Source organism: Crocuta crocuta, unplaced genomic scaffold (genome assembly GCF_008692635.1).
Source record: "Crocuta crocuta isolate KB4526 unplaced genomic scaffold, BGI_CrCroc_1.0 scaffold7, whole genome shotgun sequence".
Taxonomy (NCBI): domain Eukaryota; kingdom Metazoa; phylum Chordata; class Mammalia; order Carnivora; family Hyaenidae; genus Crocuta; species Crocuta crocuta.
In genome coordinates, this window is record NW_027531904.1 from 7,703,741 (window position 1) to 7,721,266 (window position 17,526).

Below are 17,526 nucleotides of genomic sequence, written 5' to 3' on the forward strand. Positions count from 1 at the left end.
TTCTCATGCTCTGTCTCTGTTTCTCATAAATAAGCAAACATTTTTAAAAAATTTTTTAAAAAAGGAAAAAAGTTTACTAATGTTCTGCCGCCTCCGTGCCGGGAAAAATCTAGTCAGAACAGAAATGTTTGGGGGTGCCTGGGTGGCTCAGTCGGTTAAGCGTCTGACTTCGGCTCAGGTCATGATCTCACGGTTTGTGCGTTCGGGCCCCGTGTTGGGCTCTGTGCTGACAGCTCAGAGCCTGGAGTCTGCTTTGGATTCTGTGTCTCCCTCTCTGCCCCAATCTGCTCAAAAATTAATAAATATTAAAAAAAAAAAAAAAGCAAAGTCTGGAGAACAATCCCACAAACTCAGTGGTCACGTCTGGGGGGCTCGCTTTGGAAGGGGTTTCACTTTGATGTATTCTATTTGTATAACGTTTAAATGTTTCACGAAGCATGTGTAATGCTTTGGCAATCTGACTGACAGACCAAAAAAATGTTTTTAAAGAGAAGGACCCCCCCATCCATCATTCTCTCGAAACTTCCAGAACAGCCAGCATGTATAGGTAACCCCACAGCCTGCATTACCAGGAAACGTTTATGCATCATACAGGGTCTTGTCCTGAGTGCGCATTCTTAATTATTAAAGGGATGTTATCCCCTCATCAAAGTAGTTTAATGTTTAGTTGGAGGACTGAAACACGGAAGTGTGTGTCCCTTGACTTTGCACACTGTTGCTGAGGTGTTGGTTAAAAAAAAAGAAACTATTACACTGTGTGTTAACTAATTGGAATTTAAATAAAAACTTGAAAAAAGAAAAAAGATACATTACTCTTATGTTTAAAAAAACAAACAGAAACAAAGGGAAAAACTGTGAGTTTGCTCCGTTGCCCTGACTACCGAGGCTCAGACGTGAAACACCTTGGCCGCTTGTGACAGCTACGCTGGTCTCCTTACCCTTGAACCCAGGAAGAGAGGTTGCTGTAATAATTCCTGATGCCGTGAGGGAAGGAGACCGGTAAGATGCAAAATGAAAGCTAACATGTGTGATCCTAGAGACTGGGTAACCTTGGTGGTAGCTGGAAAAGGAAGCCCCAGAGGGGACGTGGAGAGGGTGAGAATACTAACTGCAGGCTTCCTGGAAGAGGCGGGCTTATCTAGAAGCAAGGGAGAGGGGAGAGTAGAGAGAAGGGCTACTCGGACAAGAAAGGCCGATTAAGTTAGAAGGCAGGTGACTTCTTCCCTGAGTTGGGGTCCCTGTCCCGCCGTGGCCCAGTTCTGGCAAGGGTGCTGGACGGAGCTGGGAGGGAGGCCCCAACCTATCCCAGCTTGGACTCTGCCCGGGAATTTGCACTGAAAAGGGAAGACCGGCCAAAGTGCGAGCGGGTCGAATTCATTTTGTCCCTGTGGAAATACGTGCTTCTGTCCACCCTTGAGAGTGACTTGTTGGCCACAGATACGTGAGTAGGAAGAGGGTCCTGCCTCTCTCTGTGCAGCTGTGTGTGTGTGTGTGTGTGTAGTGTGTGTGTGTGTGTGTGTAGTGTGTGTGTAGTGTGTGTGTGTAGTGTGTGTGTGTGCGTTCCCAGCCTCCGCTGTGTGTGCCTCTGAATGTGGGCACTTCACCAGGCTGGGGTTAGGAAAGCACCCCGCTATGGTGCTCCCCAAGGGGGAAGGAACAGTGAGGAAACAGGAGTGGGGAGAGAGGGGTGTCAGAGCCCTCATTCAGAGCGGTTGAGCCTAGGGACTTTAGTTAAAAAAAAAAAAGGCCTATATTGGCTCTTAGAACTGAAAAGTCCGTTGGCAGGACTGTTTTTAGGTCTAGTTGGATCCAGGTACTGGAAAAGTCTTCAGGAGATTAAGTTGCCATCTTTCCGAGGTGGGAAAGTTGAATACTATGAAAATTTCACTCCAGGGCGATAGCTTGAGTCACTGCAGGAGTGACGGGAGTTAGGACCTCTTTTCAGGAAAACGCCTGGACGGGATACACACACGCCATGCGCAGTTCCTTCCTTGCTTGCTTTCCCTGTTTCCGCGGGGGCCTCCCGGAGTCACCGGGACTTGCCCCTCACGGGGTCAGAGGTGAGCGCAGGAAGGGGCGCCTTCCTCTGAGGCCGCCGGGCTCAAGGAGGGTTGAGCGCCGGGATGGGCAGAGCTATGCCAGGCTCCCCGCTTCCAGCCCGCTCCCATCCGTCTCCCTTCCCGGGCTCCTCGCCTGCGTCCTACGCTGCCTTCTGCTTTCAGCTTTGGGCCCTGACTTTGTCTTCCAGCTGCAAGTCCCAGCACATGGAGGGCGACACCCCAAAAGGAAGAGAGTCCATCTCTCTCACGCCTGTGGCCAATGGTCTGGAGAACATGGGCGCTGATCTCTTGGAAAGCCTGGTCTGTCCCCTCCCCCATCCCGTTTTGGCCCCCTGGTGGGAAGACCCTTTGTTCACCTTCTTCCTTCACCCCCTCTACCTCTTTGCTTGAAAAATTAGGACCCCCCCCCCCAAACAGGTTGGCCTCCTCAACACAGAGTGGCCCCTTTCCTTGGCTCATTAACCATTTGTTGAGCACCTATGATGTGCCGGGATGGCCTGCACTGGTCTGGAAGGTCAGGGAAAGGCTCAACCGGGAAGTGACCTTTGAGCTGTGACTTAAAAAGTAAAAAGGAGAAGCCGCATGGAGGCTGGAGGTGGGGTAGGGGGCTCTCTGGTGAGGTCTTGGTTGGCGATCTCGTCCTTGCTCTGGAATGGCCACGTAATGGCCCACCACCCAGAACTTTGGGGCCCAATATGACCCCCTTTCCCCTCCCGGCCTCCCCCCTACAAAGCCCTGCCCTTTCTCCACGGGACTACCCCGGGGGGCACCTTCCACACTGTGATCTGCAAGAAGAACCCCCTATGCACCGTGACACAGCTGCAGAGAGAGACAAACAGCGGGCAAATGGCGTCCTGCAGCCAATGCAATGAGGTGGTGCTGCCTGGGGCGTCCCCAACCGGCCACGGCTGAGGCTCCAGCGTCCCTGTCCCTTCCAAATGCAGGCCGTGAGCTCCCTGAAAGCAGGATGTGCCCCGCCCTGAGGCCAGCACACAGTGGGTGCTCAGTGTGTGGTTTGTAGCATTTAATTGAGTCACCCTCTATTTATTTCCTGTGCAAAAGCCCCGCCCTCACCCCAGCCCACCCCCGAGGGGCCCGTGGGTGCACGTGTGGCAGCCGGGGTCTCTCTCCGCTCTCACTCGGGGCCGGAGTCACTCTGGTCCATCTTTGGTGGCTCTAGGAGGAAGGCCGGACCCCTGGCAACGATTCGAGCCGTGCCGAGTGTGGGGACAGCTGGACGGAAGCCCGCTCGGAGCCCCTCCTGGGATGGTAGGTGGTCTCCCGGAGGGACGCGGGTTGGCCTGGGGAGGAGGCCGCCGTGGGGAGCGGGGACGGGGACCTGGCCCCCTGACGACAGAGAAGGGGCTCCTAGAACCTTTGTCGAAGTAAGGAGCAAACGTGTTAGCCGACAAGTGAGCCCCGCTGGCCTCTGCCTCAGGGGTGAGCCCGGCCAGGGGTGCCCAGCCTGCCCTGAAGCGGCCAGAATGCAATCCCGTCAGGAACCCCAATGTGTGTGGGGGCGCTGTTCTGACTGAAGCTGCATGGGGGTGCCTGAACCAGCCTGACCCCCTCTCCACCTCCCCATCCGTCTTGTACCCCAGTCAGTCCCTGGGGGGCCTCAGGGATCCTCAAGGTTTAGTTTCAAAACCCCTAGACCAGTCCGGTCCCCTTATTTCCCACAGGGAGGCTGGTGACCTGGACCTGATGTCCAGGCTCACTGGGGTCCCCGCTGGCCAGATCCCGAGCTGAGGGCAGCATGGAGAGTAGGGGTGGTGGAGGGGAGGGAGACTGGGGAAGAGCCTCTCTTGGGGGGATGGGTGCAGGGCCAGAGAGGGGGAGGGGCATTCCCTGAAACAGAAGCTCCGACAGGTGTGGCCCAGGGGTCTCCAGAGGCCCAATGCCAGCCTTTCCACCAGGGATAGACAAGTGAGCAAAAGACCAGGCAAGAATGGTGTTGGCACCCGGCCGGGAAGGTGGGGGGCAGGTGGTGACTGCTGGGCATGGGGCCGGCTGTGTACACACTCTCTTGCAGAGGTTAAGTCTCTGGCCAGGGAACAAGGGAGAGCTGGGAGCCTCTCCACCCGGCTCCACAGACGGGGGGACATGGGACAGGGGAGGGGGGCAGCCATCATGGTTTGCGCATCGTCTTAGTTAAGTCCTCCCCGAGCCCGAGCGCAGGAGGAACTCGAAGGCAGCAGTGACGCCGGAACGCGGCGGTGGCCTGAGCCGTCCTCAGCTTGCTCTGGGCTGGGCTTGCCTAGTCCTGTGCGCCGCAGCCTGGGGATGAGCCCGAGTGGCTCGGCCCTGGAGCTGCTGACAGTGGGGGCTTGACTGTCACCCCCCTGGCACCGTCCCCAGGAGGAGCCTGCAGCCTGCCCTGAGGGAGCTCAGGACCTTCTGCCGGGAGCACACACCGCTGTTTCGACGGATCTGCACGGGCCTGCTCTGTACTGGTGAGCCCGGGGCCCAGCCCCCCTGGGAGACCGCCGTTCCTACCCCAGCTACTACCACCCAGGGTTCAGCCACCTCAGCCCCAGCCATCTGTGTCCCAGGGCATTCACTTATCCAATGATTCAACAATCGTCTCAGAGCCAGCTGCATCCCGGAAGCTGGGACATCAGAATAAAGCCAGACCAGTCTGTCTTCCGACGGCAGTCTCTGATCAGTAAGGGGAACAATATTTCCACGTAAGGCAGCGAGCCATCTGGGAACACCAGGGAGGGATGGGAGTGATCAGGGAGGACTTCCAGGAGGAGGTGACATTCAGGTCGAGCAGGAGCTAGCCAGGTGGAGCAGAAGGACAACAAGGAGTGAGAAGGTACTTTCATGCAGGAGCCACGGGAGCAAAGGTGAAACCCGGCGTGGTGCGGGCAGGCAGCTCAGGGACTTGAAATTTGCCCTTGGAGCCAGAAGAGCCACTGAAGGATTTGGCAGGCAAGCATCGAGGCCAGATCGCTGCGGGAGCCTGGAGGAGGCAGGCAGGGTGGCAGCACACGAGCAAGAAGTCGTAGTGTAGGGGCGGGTGGGGGCGACCCTCGGAAAGCATCTCTGGCCACACTTGGGAGCTGACTGAGTGTGCGGGATGAGGGACACCCTGGGATCCAGACGCCTTGGGGCTTTGTTCAGGCAGCGGGGTGCATGATGGTGCCTCCACGGCCAGGGAGCGCGGCGGGAGGAAGGCCTGGCGGGAGGGGGCGGCCAGCCCGCCAGGCCATCGAGGAGGGGGCTTCCCGGGGACGCCTGGAGAATGAACCGAGAAGTAGGTCAGTGACAGCGGCCTGGGACCGGCCACGCAGAGGGAGCTGGCGGAGGAAGGGGCAGCGAGCGCTGGAGGCGCGGACATGGGGGCGGGAGCAGAGATCAGGGAGCAGCAGTTCGAGGAGGAGGGAGGGGTGAACAGGGGCATCTCTGCGGTCAGGGGAGCAGTGGAACAGGGACTGAGCTACGTCCCATCCCGGGGGGGTTAGAGCCAAGGAGGCCACTAGTAACTTAGGGCACGGGTGAAAAGCTGGATTGGAATGGATGGGAGGTGAGGCGGTGTAGACAGCAAGTGTAGACAGCTCTTTGGAGGGTTTTTTTTTTAATGAGGACAGGTGGGAATGTTAACAAGGAGGGTGTGACTGTCGAGGAAGGGGTGTGGTTGTGAGAGGAGACGCTTGGACTGTGCTTGTGAGTGGGGGGTGGTATAGAGAGAAGGGGAAGGATGTGGGGACAGATACCAGGTGCAGGGGGGCCCTCTCGGCCCAGAGAAGGAGGGTCACCGCGTCTTCCTGCAGGTGGGACACGCAGAGGGGTGTGGCTGTGGGTGCAGAGGCCCCCCCCCCCCCGGGGGGCCAGGCGGGAGAGGACACGGAGAGCCCAGTCTTCATGTTGAAAGTGAAAGCAGGGCCATCTGCTGAGATGGGCTGGTCCGTGGTCCCCGCAGCTTCCTTCTAGAGATGTCTGAGACCCTGACGTCTTCCTGTGGCAGGATTGGAGCCCAGGCCTTCTCTGTTCCCCTTGCCTCCACCCTCAGTCAGACCCAGATTGGTTGCTCTTGCAGAAATGATTGAACCCCTCCTAGCAGAGGAGGAAAATTACCTAGGTCCTCCTATCTCCGCCTTTGTGGCGGCCGTCAGCCGGTGGGTGATCCTTTGCAATGGCCACTCTTGATTTCCTCCATGTTTGCATGGCTTTGATTGCCTCCAGCTCTTTGACAGCGTTATTGTATCATGTCTTCGGTGAGGCCCTTCACGCACCTTCCAGGAACAGGTACGGGAGAGACAGGAAGCCCATGTTCTCAGCACTCTGGGCTTGGGCCACAGCAATGGCGTCGTGGTGGTGGCCGGGCTTTCTTCATAGGTGCAAAGACCGCTCTGGCCACTGGCCGCCATGTGGGGCCTTGGTGTTCCCAGTCTCGGAAGAAGAGTGTGCCTCTTGCCCATGTTTCTGGCCTTGCTGGGGTCCTGTGCCCGTTCGGCCCTCCCACTGCTAACGTGGGCCAGACACCACTGGACCACATAGGCCAAGAGTGGGGACGTGCCCCAAAGGAACAGACAAGTCCCGTCACCAGAGGGGTGAACAGATCCTAGAAGAATACAAATAACTCCTAAGCCACGTTTCTCCATGCCCTGTCTAGGGGACTTGTCTACACTGCCTCCTCTCAGTCCCCCGAGTCACAGGCCCAGAGACAGACCTGGGTAGGAATTTTAGCCCAGTTTCCTCCGGGTGTGAGCCCTCGGGTGCCCCGTCTCTACATGGGGATGGGACAGACCTAGCTGGGGGTGGTTATGAGCAGTAACCCTGCCAGGCCCGGGAAGGGCTGAGTGTGGTGCCCACACCCCCGCAGGGCTGCTCGCGTGTGCTTCTCAGTGACACCTGTGCAGCTCGGAGGCCCAGCCCAGCCCGGCCCAGCAGCGTCTGTGGGAGAGCAAGTAGCTTTATTTCTCAGAACTCCACTCCAATTTTACCATCCCAACTGAGCCCTAGGAGCTTACTTCCTGTCAGTGGAAGAGCCCCTCCCCCTCTCCCTCTCCCCAGGAGTCCCCAGCAGGGCTTAGCCACCGTCAGTCCTCAGGTGTGGACTGACCTGCCCACTTCTGCAATTGACGCCAGGTTGTCTGCCCATGCGGGTAACCAGGGACACACGCCCGTCTCCATCGGGGGCCTGTCCTGGACTCCTCTCCCCTCTCCCCTCCTGCTTCCGGGCTGTTCACAGACTCCCAAACGACTCTGCGGCCTCGGCGCCTGCCTTGGGTGCAGAACCTCAGAAGCTTTCTTTGGTTTGTCTGCCCACACACTGCATGCGCGCCCCTCTCCCTGGAATCTTGTGGGCAGGGCTCCTCCGTTCCCAGGCCCGGGTCGCTTTTCCCTGGGCCCGCCAGGGTCCTCCAGCTAGTCTGTCCCCATAACTGGTGTCTTCCAGCTGGCCTGTCTGCGGGCCAGTGTCTCCTAACCAGTCAGGCAGCAGCAGAGGGACAGCATAGGGCCTACACTTACACATGAGGTTGCAGCCCACATGTTTTATCCAGTAGGAAAGCTCTGAGTCCTTTCCATTCTTCAAGGGCCCTGGCTTCTGAAATTCACGAGCCAGGGAGAGACACTCCCCCTCTGCTCTCCACGATCACATCCCTTTCTTGAAGCAGAGCACAGCTTGGCTTAGCTGCGCAAGAGGCGAGGAGCAGGGAGGGAGAGGGCGAGTCTAGGAAGAAAATGGCCGGTATTTTCCAAGCAGGACGCTGGACATGCGAGTGACTCCCTCCTGGAGTGACTGTTGTGTCCATTTCTGCTGGCCGTGGCACGGGGTGGGGTCTGGGACACGGCAGGCCCTCCGCAGGCGCTCAGACTTTGTCTTGCGCCCTCCCCGCGTGCCCTCCCTCCACACCCGCTCAGCACGCCTTCTCCGTGTGCGCAGCCCCTCGGTCAGTGACTCCGTACCAGCCCTCCAGCACAGCAGGGATGACCGTCCCCGGTTCCGGGTGGGAAGCTGACGCTCGGAGAGGCTGGGTGACCGTCCTGCCCTCTGTGCCCTGGGTGGGGCGAGGCGGAGCTGGAGAGCAGCGTGGCAGGTCCGTGCCGTTGTCCCTGAGTGCTGTCTGTTTCACTCCCACCCAGCGTTCGCTGCCTTCCTGCTGGTCGCCGGCCTCCTGGATTTCCGCAGGGCCCTGGCCCTGTTCATCCTCACCTGTGCGGTCCTCGCCTTCGGGGCCCACAGCCTGCTGAGGAGGCTGCTGGGGCCCAGGCTGCTGAGGTGTTTCAAGCCTCTGGGCCATTGCCGCCTGAGCCTCTGGCTTGAGAGGTGAGTGAGCTCGCAGCCGCCGGCAGGGTGGGTGGGCCGTTGGCTGAGGCCTCTGCATCAGCTCGGGGCTCAGCACCCGGCCTGGGCGAGAAGGGCCTCAGTCCTTATCCCGCCAGATGGTTCCTGAGCCGTGGGGTACACTCCCCCTGGGGGTCCCCGGGCAGGTGTGGCTGGGTGGCTTTGACGGCTGCAGCCATCTCTGTGATGGCTTGCCAGGTCCCGTCTGGGTCTCTGCCCCAATTACAACAGGTGACTGAGGTCAGGATCTGAGAACGGGACTCAACGGTTTTCCTAAATTCAGGGACTCCAGCCCATCCAGACAGGGAGGGCCCGCGTCGGAGCCTCGATCAGATCCCTGGGGCGTGTGAGGCAGCTGCAGGGGCCAGCCTGGGGTCAGACTCCGCGGACAGGACCGCGGGCCAGGTGTCAGTGAATTTAGTTCGCCCCCAGGGGGTTCTCATGTAGCCAGCCACGTTCCTGGACGCCAGTTTGGAATCCCATTTTCACACTGGGTTCCTTAGGGTTCTGGAAACCTTGGAGGTGCCAGAGGGACAGGAGAGAGAAATTGGAGATGGAAATATCAGACCTCCTTCCTCAAATGCCCATTTCAACCAGGAAACTCTATTTTATCAACTGAGGTTTGAAAAAAAAAAAGAAAAAGCTGGAAAAAATGTTTCTATCACTTAAAAAGGATCTGAAGACCCCCAGTCTATATCAGGACTCCATTTTGTTGATAAAGAATCTGGTATTCAAAGCTATCCAGTGACTATGCTAGGGAAGTACCACAGCCTATCGATTGAGCCAGCCTCCGGATGAATACATTTTTTTCATTTTATTTATAAATAAAAGTATAATAATAATTATTACATTGTGTAATATTTATTACTTTAATAAATCAAATAAAATTTAAAGATTAAGAAATTAAGTAAAATGTGAGTAAAATGTTTTAAATGTATCACTGGAGCACCTGGATGGCTCAGTTGGTTGAGTGTCCGAGTTCAGCTCATGGTTTGTGCGTTCAAGCCCTGCATTGGGCTCTCTGCTGTCAGCACAGAGCCTGCTTCAGATCCTCTGCCCCTTCCCAGCTTGTGCCTCTCTCTCTCTCTCTCTCAAAAATAAATAAATCTTAAAAAAGTAAAATAAGGGGCGCCTGGGTGGCTTAGTCGGTTAAGCGTCGGACTTTTGCTCAGGTCATGATCTCACGGTTCGTGGGTTCAAGCCCCGCGTCGGGCTCTGTGCTGACTGCCAGCTCAGAGCCTGGAGCCTGTTTCGGAGTCTGTGTCTCCCTCTCTCTCTGATCCTCCCCTGCTCACGCTGTCTCTCTCTCTCCTAGAAATAAATAAAACATTAAAAAAAATTTAAAAAATAAAATAAAATAAAAAATAAAAACATCAGTTGTAATAATTAAAATAAATTTATAAATAGATGTATAAAAGGATTTATTTTTATAATCATCTATTTGTGACAAATCATTGATACTGGCTTTCCTTTTGAGGTATTGATATAAAATTTCCTTTAGGGGCACCTGGATGGCTCAGTCTGTAGAGCATGCTACTTGGGGTTGGGAGTTCAAGCCATGTTGGGTACAGAGATGACTTAAAAATAAATAAATAGATAAATATTTTAAAATATACATTTTTATTAATTAAGAATTAATTAGATTAATTAGACTTTATGAAAAGTAAAAACTTTGATTCAGAGGAGACTGTCAAGAAAGTAAAAAGCCAACCCACAGTCCGGGAGAAAATATTTGCAAATTATGTATCTGATAAGGGATTTATATCTAGAATTACAACCTGACAATAAAAAGACAACCCAATTGAAGGCTGGGAAAAAGATTTCTCCAAAGATCTACAAATAGCCAGTAAGTACATGAAAACATGCTCAACATCATTAGCCATCATAGAAATGCAAATAAAAACTGCAATGATAACAAAAAAGAAAGACGATAACAAGCGTTGGTCCAGAAGTTGAAGCCTTGGGACCCTCATCTACTGCTGATAGAAATATGAGATAGTGTTGCTGCGTTTTCTTACACCATGCACAAAAATAAACTCAAAATGGATACAGGACCTGAACATGAGNATGGAGGAGGGCACTTGTGGGGATGAGCACTGGGTGTTATATGGAAACCAACTTGACAATAAACTATTTTTAAGAAAAAAAAAATAGTTCCTCAAAATACTATACATTCAGTTATCACGTGGGAATTGGTGTTGCCGTCCACAGCCATTCCACTCCCAGCTGTACACCTAGGAGAACTGAAAACATATGTCCGTACAAAACTTGTACACAGATGTTCAAAGCAACATTATTTATTTATTTATTTTTATTTTGGAGGAGAGAGAGAGAGAGCACAAGTGGGGAGATGGGCAGAAGGGGAGAGAGAGAAAATCTTAGGCATGGAGCCTAACCTGGGGCTCAATCCCATGACCCTGGGATCCTGACCTGAGCCGAACTTTGGAGTTGGATGCTCAACCGACTGAGCCACGCAGGTGCCCCATAACGTATTTATAATAGCCAAAAGGTGAAAACAACCCAAATGTCTGTCAATTGATAACTGGTTAAGTCAAATAAATATATCCGTATAATGGAATATTATTTGGCCACAGAAAGGAAAGCTATATGCTCCAATAATGATAAAGCTTGAAAACGTTATACTAAGTGAAAGAAACCACTCACAAAGGACTGTATGATTCCATTTACGTGAAATGTCCAAAGTGGCAAATCTAAACCTTGACTAAGATTGGAGGAGTGGATGGAAAGATTGCAGGAGAGCGGGGGGTGGGGGTGGGGTATTGGCTAGAGGTGCTAGGTTATTCTCTGGGCTTTAAAAAATATTCTAAGATTGATTGTAGTGATGGTCCTACAACTCTGTGAATATATTGAGGACCTTTAAACTGTATAACTAAATGAGCAAGTTGTGTGATAGGTGAATTTTGTTTCAATTTTAAAAATGCATGCATTTGATGTTGGTTTCCAGTCAAGAGGGAGTAACAGAGACCAGGTTTATCTTTCCATTGAAACATCTAAAAACCTGGGACACATATATGAACCAATAGCTCTTAAGAAATTGAACATCAGGCACCAGAAGACCGTGATCCTGGAGAAACAGGGAACAAAGGAGATGAGCCCTCTGATCGCCCCACCTTACTGCACGGAGAGAGTTTCCAGGCCGCCGTGCAAGGACAGGGAACCAAGGTGGGCCAGCAGGCTTCCTGGGTTGAGGATACAGAGTTGGGAATCCAGGGAAGTCAAGGTGGTGAGAGTCCATAATGCAGAATACCAGAGAAGAAAATGGCACAGAGAGAAAACGTCAGAAATCTACAGTGGGTCTTCCGTGAGAATTCCGTTGAGCTCTGATCAGTGAACGCATATGAGGGAACTATCCAAGGTCTAGGAAAGACTCCTCCACAAAGGTTAGGGTGACGGTGCCTGGAAATCACACAGGGCCAGAAAGACTGTTTATTCTCAACAGTCAGAGTGGAAACTTCATAATTTCACAGGGTCTTGTCTAGAGTACTAAAGATCTTGGGACAGTAGTGCAGAACAATTAACCACAGAATGAACCCTGCTCAGGATCTCCCTAACAAATCTTAAAGACAAAACTTGAAAGAGTCAAACACAGTATCAGTTAACCATGGCACAACTTTAAGTGGAAACATATCAATGAAGTCTCCAGAGGAGAAGGGGAGAACCCAAAAAATACTTGAAAAAATCATGTCCCAAAAATTCCCAGTTTGATAAAAATTATAAACCCTGAGATCCAAGAAGCTCCACAAACCCACAGGGCAAGAAACAAGAAGAAAACCACCCTGTGGCACATCATAACCAAATTGCTTAAAACTGGTGATAAAAGAGGAAATTCTAAAAATGGCTAGAGAAGAAAATGTGCAGAGGAACAGATACGAATGACAGCAGATTCCTTCTCAAAAACAATACAAATGAAAAAACAATGGAACAGGCAAAAATGTGTCAATCTAGAATTAGTTACCAGTGAAACATCCTCCAAAAAAGGAAAAATGGGAATTTTTTTTTTTTACATATGTAAAAGCTGAAGGAAATTTTCAGATATGAAAAGCAGACCTGCACTACAGGAAATGTTAAAGGAAATTCTTCAAAAAGAAGAACTAATCTTTCCTTCAAAACGAAGGAAAACAATATCAGGGAAATCTATATATAAATATGAAGAACATTGAAATGGCAACTACATGGGTAAATATAATGACTGTTTTTATTATTATTTAAATAGCTTTCAAAGGTAATCACCTTATAAAGCAAGAATAAGAATAATGTCTTGTGGAATGTATGCGATGTGTAGAAGTAAATGACAATTGCACAGGGGCTAGGAGGGAAGAAGTGAAATTCTTTCGCTGTATGTATGGTTTTTATACTGCCCATGAAGTAGTATCATATGACTTAAAGGTAGATGGTGATAAGTTACAGATGTATACTATAAATGCTAAAGCAACCACTAAAATAACGTGACAAGGAGTTATAGATAACAACAACAAAAAAAGAGTGAGAGAAACAAGAGAGTCATTTTAAAATAGTAAGTCTGAAAGAAGGGAGAAAAATAGGGAAGGGGGACAAAGAACAGATGGCACAAATAGAAAATAAATAGCAAGATGAAACCCTCCTCCCCAAAACAATAATCACATTGAATGTACAGGCCAGTATCCCTCATGAATAACAATGTAAAAAATTATTAACAAAATTTTAGAAAACCAAGTGCAACAATATATAAAAGGAATAATACATGAATGAATGGAGTTTACCCGGGTTCCAAAGCTGGTTTAACACTAAGAAATTGTCACAGGTCACATTAATAGATTAAAAAGAAAAGAAACACATGATCATGCCAGTAGAGTCAGAGAAAGCATTTGACATAATTCAGGATCCATTCCTGATGAAAATTCTGAGCAAAGTAGGATTAACAAAATAACAAAAGTCTATAGCTGACATCATACTTAACTGTGAAAGACTGATTTTCCACTGAGATCAAGAATATAAGAATGCCCCTTTTTGACACTTTTATTCAACATTGTACTGGAGGGTCTAGCTTGTGTGATAAGGTGAGAAAAAGAAATGAAAGACTTGCAGATTGAAAAAGAAGAAGTAAAGCTGTCTTTGTTCACAGACAATGTAATTGCCTACACAGAAAATCCTATGGAATCTACCAAAAAAAGCTAATAGAACTAACAGATGAGTTTAGCAAGGTTGCAGGATACAAGATCAACATGCCAAAAAAAAAAAATCATATTTTGATATGCTAACAATCAACAATATCGAATTAAAATTATAAATGCCATTTAGAATAGCAAGAAACATAAAACACTTAAGATAAAATATGAAAAAGATGTGCAAACTCGTCCACTGAAGCCTACAAAGCACTGCCGAGGGAAACTAAAGAAAACTTAAAGAATGGGGCAATACACCAGGTTCATGGATCAAAAGACTCAGTATTGTCAGTAAATCAATTCTCCTCAAATCAATCTATAGATTCTTATCACTGTCCCAATCAAAATTATAGCAGGCTTTTGGGGTAGAAATTGATAAGATGATTCCAAAATTCTTATAGAAATGCAAAGAACCTAGAATAGCCAAAACAACTGTAAAAAAGATGAACAAGTTTGATGAATTTATACCGTCTGACTTTAAGGCTTACTGTAAAGCTACAGTAATTAAGACAATATGGTATCGGCATCAAAACAGACAAAGAGAGACCAAATAGGAATAGAATAGGAAGTCCAGAAATAGATCCACGTATATATATGGCCAACTGACTTGTGCAAAGGGTGCTAGGGCAATTCAAAGGAGACATAATTACCTCAAATTATGAATATAAAACATTGATATATTCACAGGCAGAGGGAAGAAGAGGAGAAGCAAAATAATAATCTGTGCCTCACAGCACATGGGACATTAACTTAAAGTGGGAAATAATAAACATAAATTGAAAGCCTAAAGCTGTAAAACTAATTTAAGGAAACGTAGGAGAAAATCTTTGTGACCTTGAGTTAAGTAAATTTCTTAGCTACAAAACCAAAATCACAATCCCTGAATTTCATCAGAATTAAGAACTTAAGACATGCTTAAGAAAAAGACAAGGATGACTCTGAGAAAAGTTTTGCAAATCACACATCTGACCAAGGACTTGTATCCAGAATGTATCAAGCACTCTCAAAGCTCGACAATAAGAAAAACGACCCAACTTAAGAATGGGCTCAAGATGTGAGCAGACATTTCTTTCAGGAAGATATGTAAGTGGTGAAGAAGCACATGGAAAGATGTTCAGCATCATTAGTTATTAGGGAAACGCAAATCAAAACTACAAAGAGATACTGCTCTATGTCTTATTGGAATGACTAGAATTCAGAAGATTGATATTATGAAGTGTTGGCAAAGGAGGAAACGGAACTCCTACCTACTGCTGGGGGGGGGGGTTAAAATTGTGCAATTACTTTGGAAAACAGTTTGGCAGTCTCCTAAAAAGTTAGACCTACCATATGATTCACATATTCCACTTACCAAAGCATTACCCAAGTAGTATCGACCCGAGGAGAATGAAAGCATAAATCCATACAAAGACCTGCATGTGACTATTTGAACGGTCATAGCAGCTTTGTTTGTCATAGCCAAATGCTGGAAAGAACCTAAATGCCCATCAGCAGGTGAGCGGATAAGCCAAGCATGGAACCTTCACGCAGCAGAAGACTGCTCAGCGCTAAAAAGAGACCAGTTACCGATACGTGCAAAAACATGGAAGAATCTCAAAATAGTTATGTCGAGTGAGAGCTGTCAGATAAAAAAGGCTATGCACTATATGATCCCGTTTATATAAAATCCTAGAAAATGCAAACTAATCTAGTGACAGAACAGATCAGTCGTTGCCTGGGGACAAGGAGGGAGGCCAGGAATTACAGAGGGGCATGAAGAACGTTTTGGGTGTGATAGATGGGATATGTCGACTGTCTTAACTGTGCTGATGGTCTCAAGGTACGTACACACATCAAGACTTATTCAGTTCTAGAAAAAAAATAAGGAAAAATAATTAAAATTAAACATTAATTTAGGTTAAAGTTTATATGGTATAACAAATTTAGGAACATGACAACTTTTAAAGATCCATTAAATGAGGAAATGGCATTTCAAATATCAAATATCTACAGAGAAGCTTCTAGAATTCTTAAAAAACTTATCAAACTGTTCGCTTTCAACATCTTCTATTTATTACATGTCAGTGGTACCTCTATAAAGACGTTAAAAAACAAATGACAACAGAAACCCAGCCCAAACCTGCACTTTTTTTTAAAATTTAGCTTAATTTATTTTCAGTAGTCTCCACACCCAGTGTAGGGCTTGAACTCACGACCCTGAGACTATGAGTTGCATGTTGTACTGAAGGAGCCAGCCAGGTGCCCCTGCACTTAAGGTTTTATGAAGTTTTATAAAGAGAAATAGTAAGGCAAGTGGCAGAGATGGGCAGGAGCTCTGCAGTGGACCGGGAGTGTTAGCTGCTTAGAAACAGGGGCAGAAGTGAGCAGCGAACTCTGGGCTTGGCCTGCATGATCTCTGGTCCTGGGTCCACCTCCCTGTCATGCACGGAGCTAATTAAGAGAATAGACTTGCTGCCCGGGTGCCTGGGTTAAAGTCTCAGATCTGCTTCTTGTTCAACGAGTGGCCGTGGGTAGTTCATTTAACCCTGCAGTGCCTCAGTTTCTTTATCTGTGCAACGGGGGCAGTGATGGTATGTCTCCCAGCCCTGCGTGTAGCTCCTGGCACATAATAGGTACTCAGTGAACATTAGTTGTTATTTAGTACCAAGTGAGTCGATGACTGGGTCAGGGGTGGACCTTGAGCACCCAATGCCCAGACCTCCTGGGTGAGCCAAGTCCAGCCCCAGGGAGGGGAGCATGGCTGTAAGTGTTGCTTCCAGGAGCACATGGGTGGCTCAGTCGGTTAAGCGTCTGACTTCGGCTCAGGTCATGATCTCATAGTTTGTGGGTTCGAGCCCCGCGTCGGGCTCTGTGCTGACATCTCAGAGCCTGGAGCCTGCTTTGGATTCTGTGTCTCCCTCTCTCTCTGCCCCTCCCCCGCTTGCACTCTGTCTGTCTCTCTCTTTCTCTCTCAAAAATGAATGAACATTACAAAAAAAAAAAAAGTTCTTAGGCCTTGGTCCCAGGAGCTCGGCCCCCCTGCCCACACTGACATTATTGCTTCTGGGGAGCAGAGCGCATGGCCCCACCTGCTGAGCCCTGGGCCCCACAGGCCCCGCCTCACCCTGACAAGGTCAGAGGCTGGGCTGGGCTTTGCTGCATGTGTGAGAGTTCCTGCCCTTGAAGGAGCCACAGGGCGGGCACCGTGCTAAGCTCAGCACCCACATTCTCGTCCTTAGTCCTCACGGCAATCCGCAGAAATGCAGGGCTTTGGCTTCATTTTCCCAGTGAGGACGCTAGACCCAGAGAGGCTAGGTGGTCTGTGTGAGGTCACACAGCTCTCTCCTCCCACCAGCCCTGAGCGCCCTTTCCCTGGGGCCCTGGGTGCCCTTGTGTAGGGGTGGGGGAGACGCTGAGCGGGATGGCTGTCTGCCTCTCCCCTGCAGGGCTCTGGCCCTCGCTGCTCTCCTGGGCCTGGTTTCGTGGCTGGTTCTGGACACTTCCCAGCGGCCGGAGCAACTAGTGTCCTTTGCAGGGATCTGCGTGTTCATCTGCCTCCTCTTCGCCTGCTCAAAGCACCACTGCGCAGTAAGTGCTCAGTCGTCAGGCCCGGAGCGCGCCACGGCCCCTTCTCTCCCTGCATCCTGCAGCCAGGAACCCCCTGCTTCAGGGTGTGGTTAACATCTCCCCCTCCCCCCACAGGCTCCGGCCAGGCATCCCAGGGTTCCTCATGCACCTGAGTTTCAAGGTCACTGCTGAGGAGTCCTTAAATGCTAGAGGCAGCAGCAGCCCTCTGCTGGGGGTGTGGGCGTCGAGGGAGAGGGGGCTCAGGGCAGCCGGGAGCCCAGCCTGGGGAGGAGAGGTGGGGGAAGGTCCAGGCAGACAGAGGCTGCGCTGAGGCCGGAATCGGAGGCCACAGCTCCAGCTCTGCCCGCCCAGTGATGACCAGGACCGGTGCTACGGGATGCTCAAGGCTGCTTGAGTCTTGTCTGAGTCCTTAGCCCCCGCCCCTGTCCCGCCCCTGCCCACC

At 50.3% G+C, this 17,526-nt stretch overlaps 1 protein-coding gene across 1 annotated transcript in view; it reads left to right on the forward strand.

The window, feature by feature from the left end:
• Positions 1-2,264: 2,264 nt before the first annotated feature.
• SLC28A1 (solute carrier family 28 member 1) overlaps positions 2,265-17,526 on the forward strand; it is a 47,317-nt gene continuing 32,055 nt past the window's right edge. Inside the window, exons 1-5 of the mRNA XM_077774271.1 lie at positions 2,265-2,360; positions 3,241-3,329; positions 4,419-4,513; positions 8,154-8,337; positions 16,943-17,084. Of these exons, the coding sequence (XP_077630397.1) occupies positions 2,265-2,360; positions 3,241-3,329; positions 4,419-4,513; positions 8,154-8,337; positions 16,943-17,084 (606 nt within the window). The remainder of the gene's footprint in view (positions 2,361-3,240; positions 3,330-4,418; positions 4,514-8,153; positions 8,338-16,942; positions 17,085-17,526) is intronic.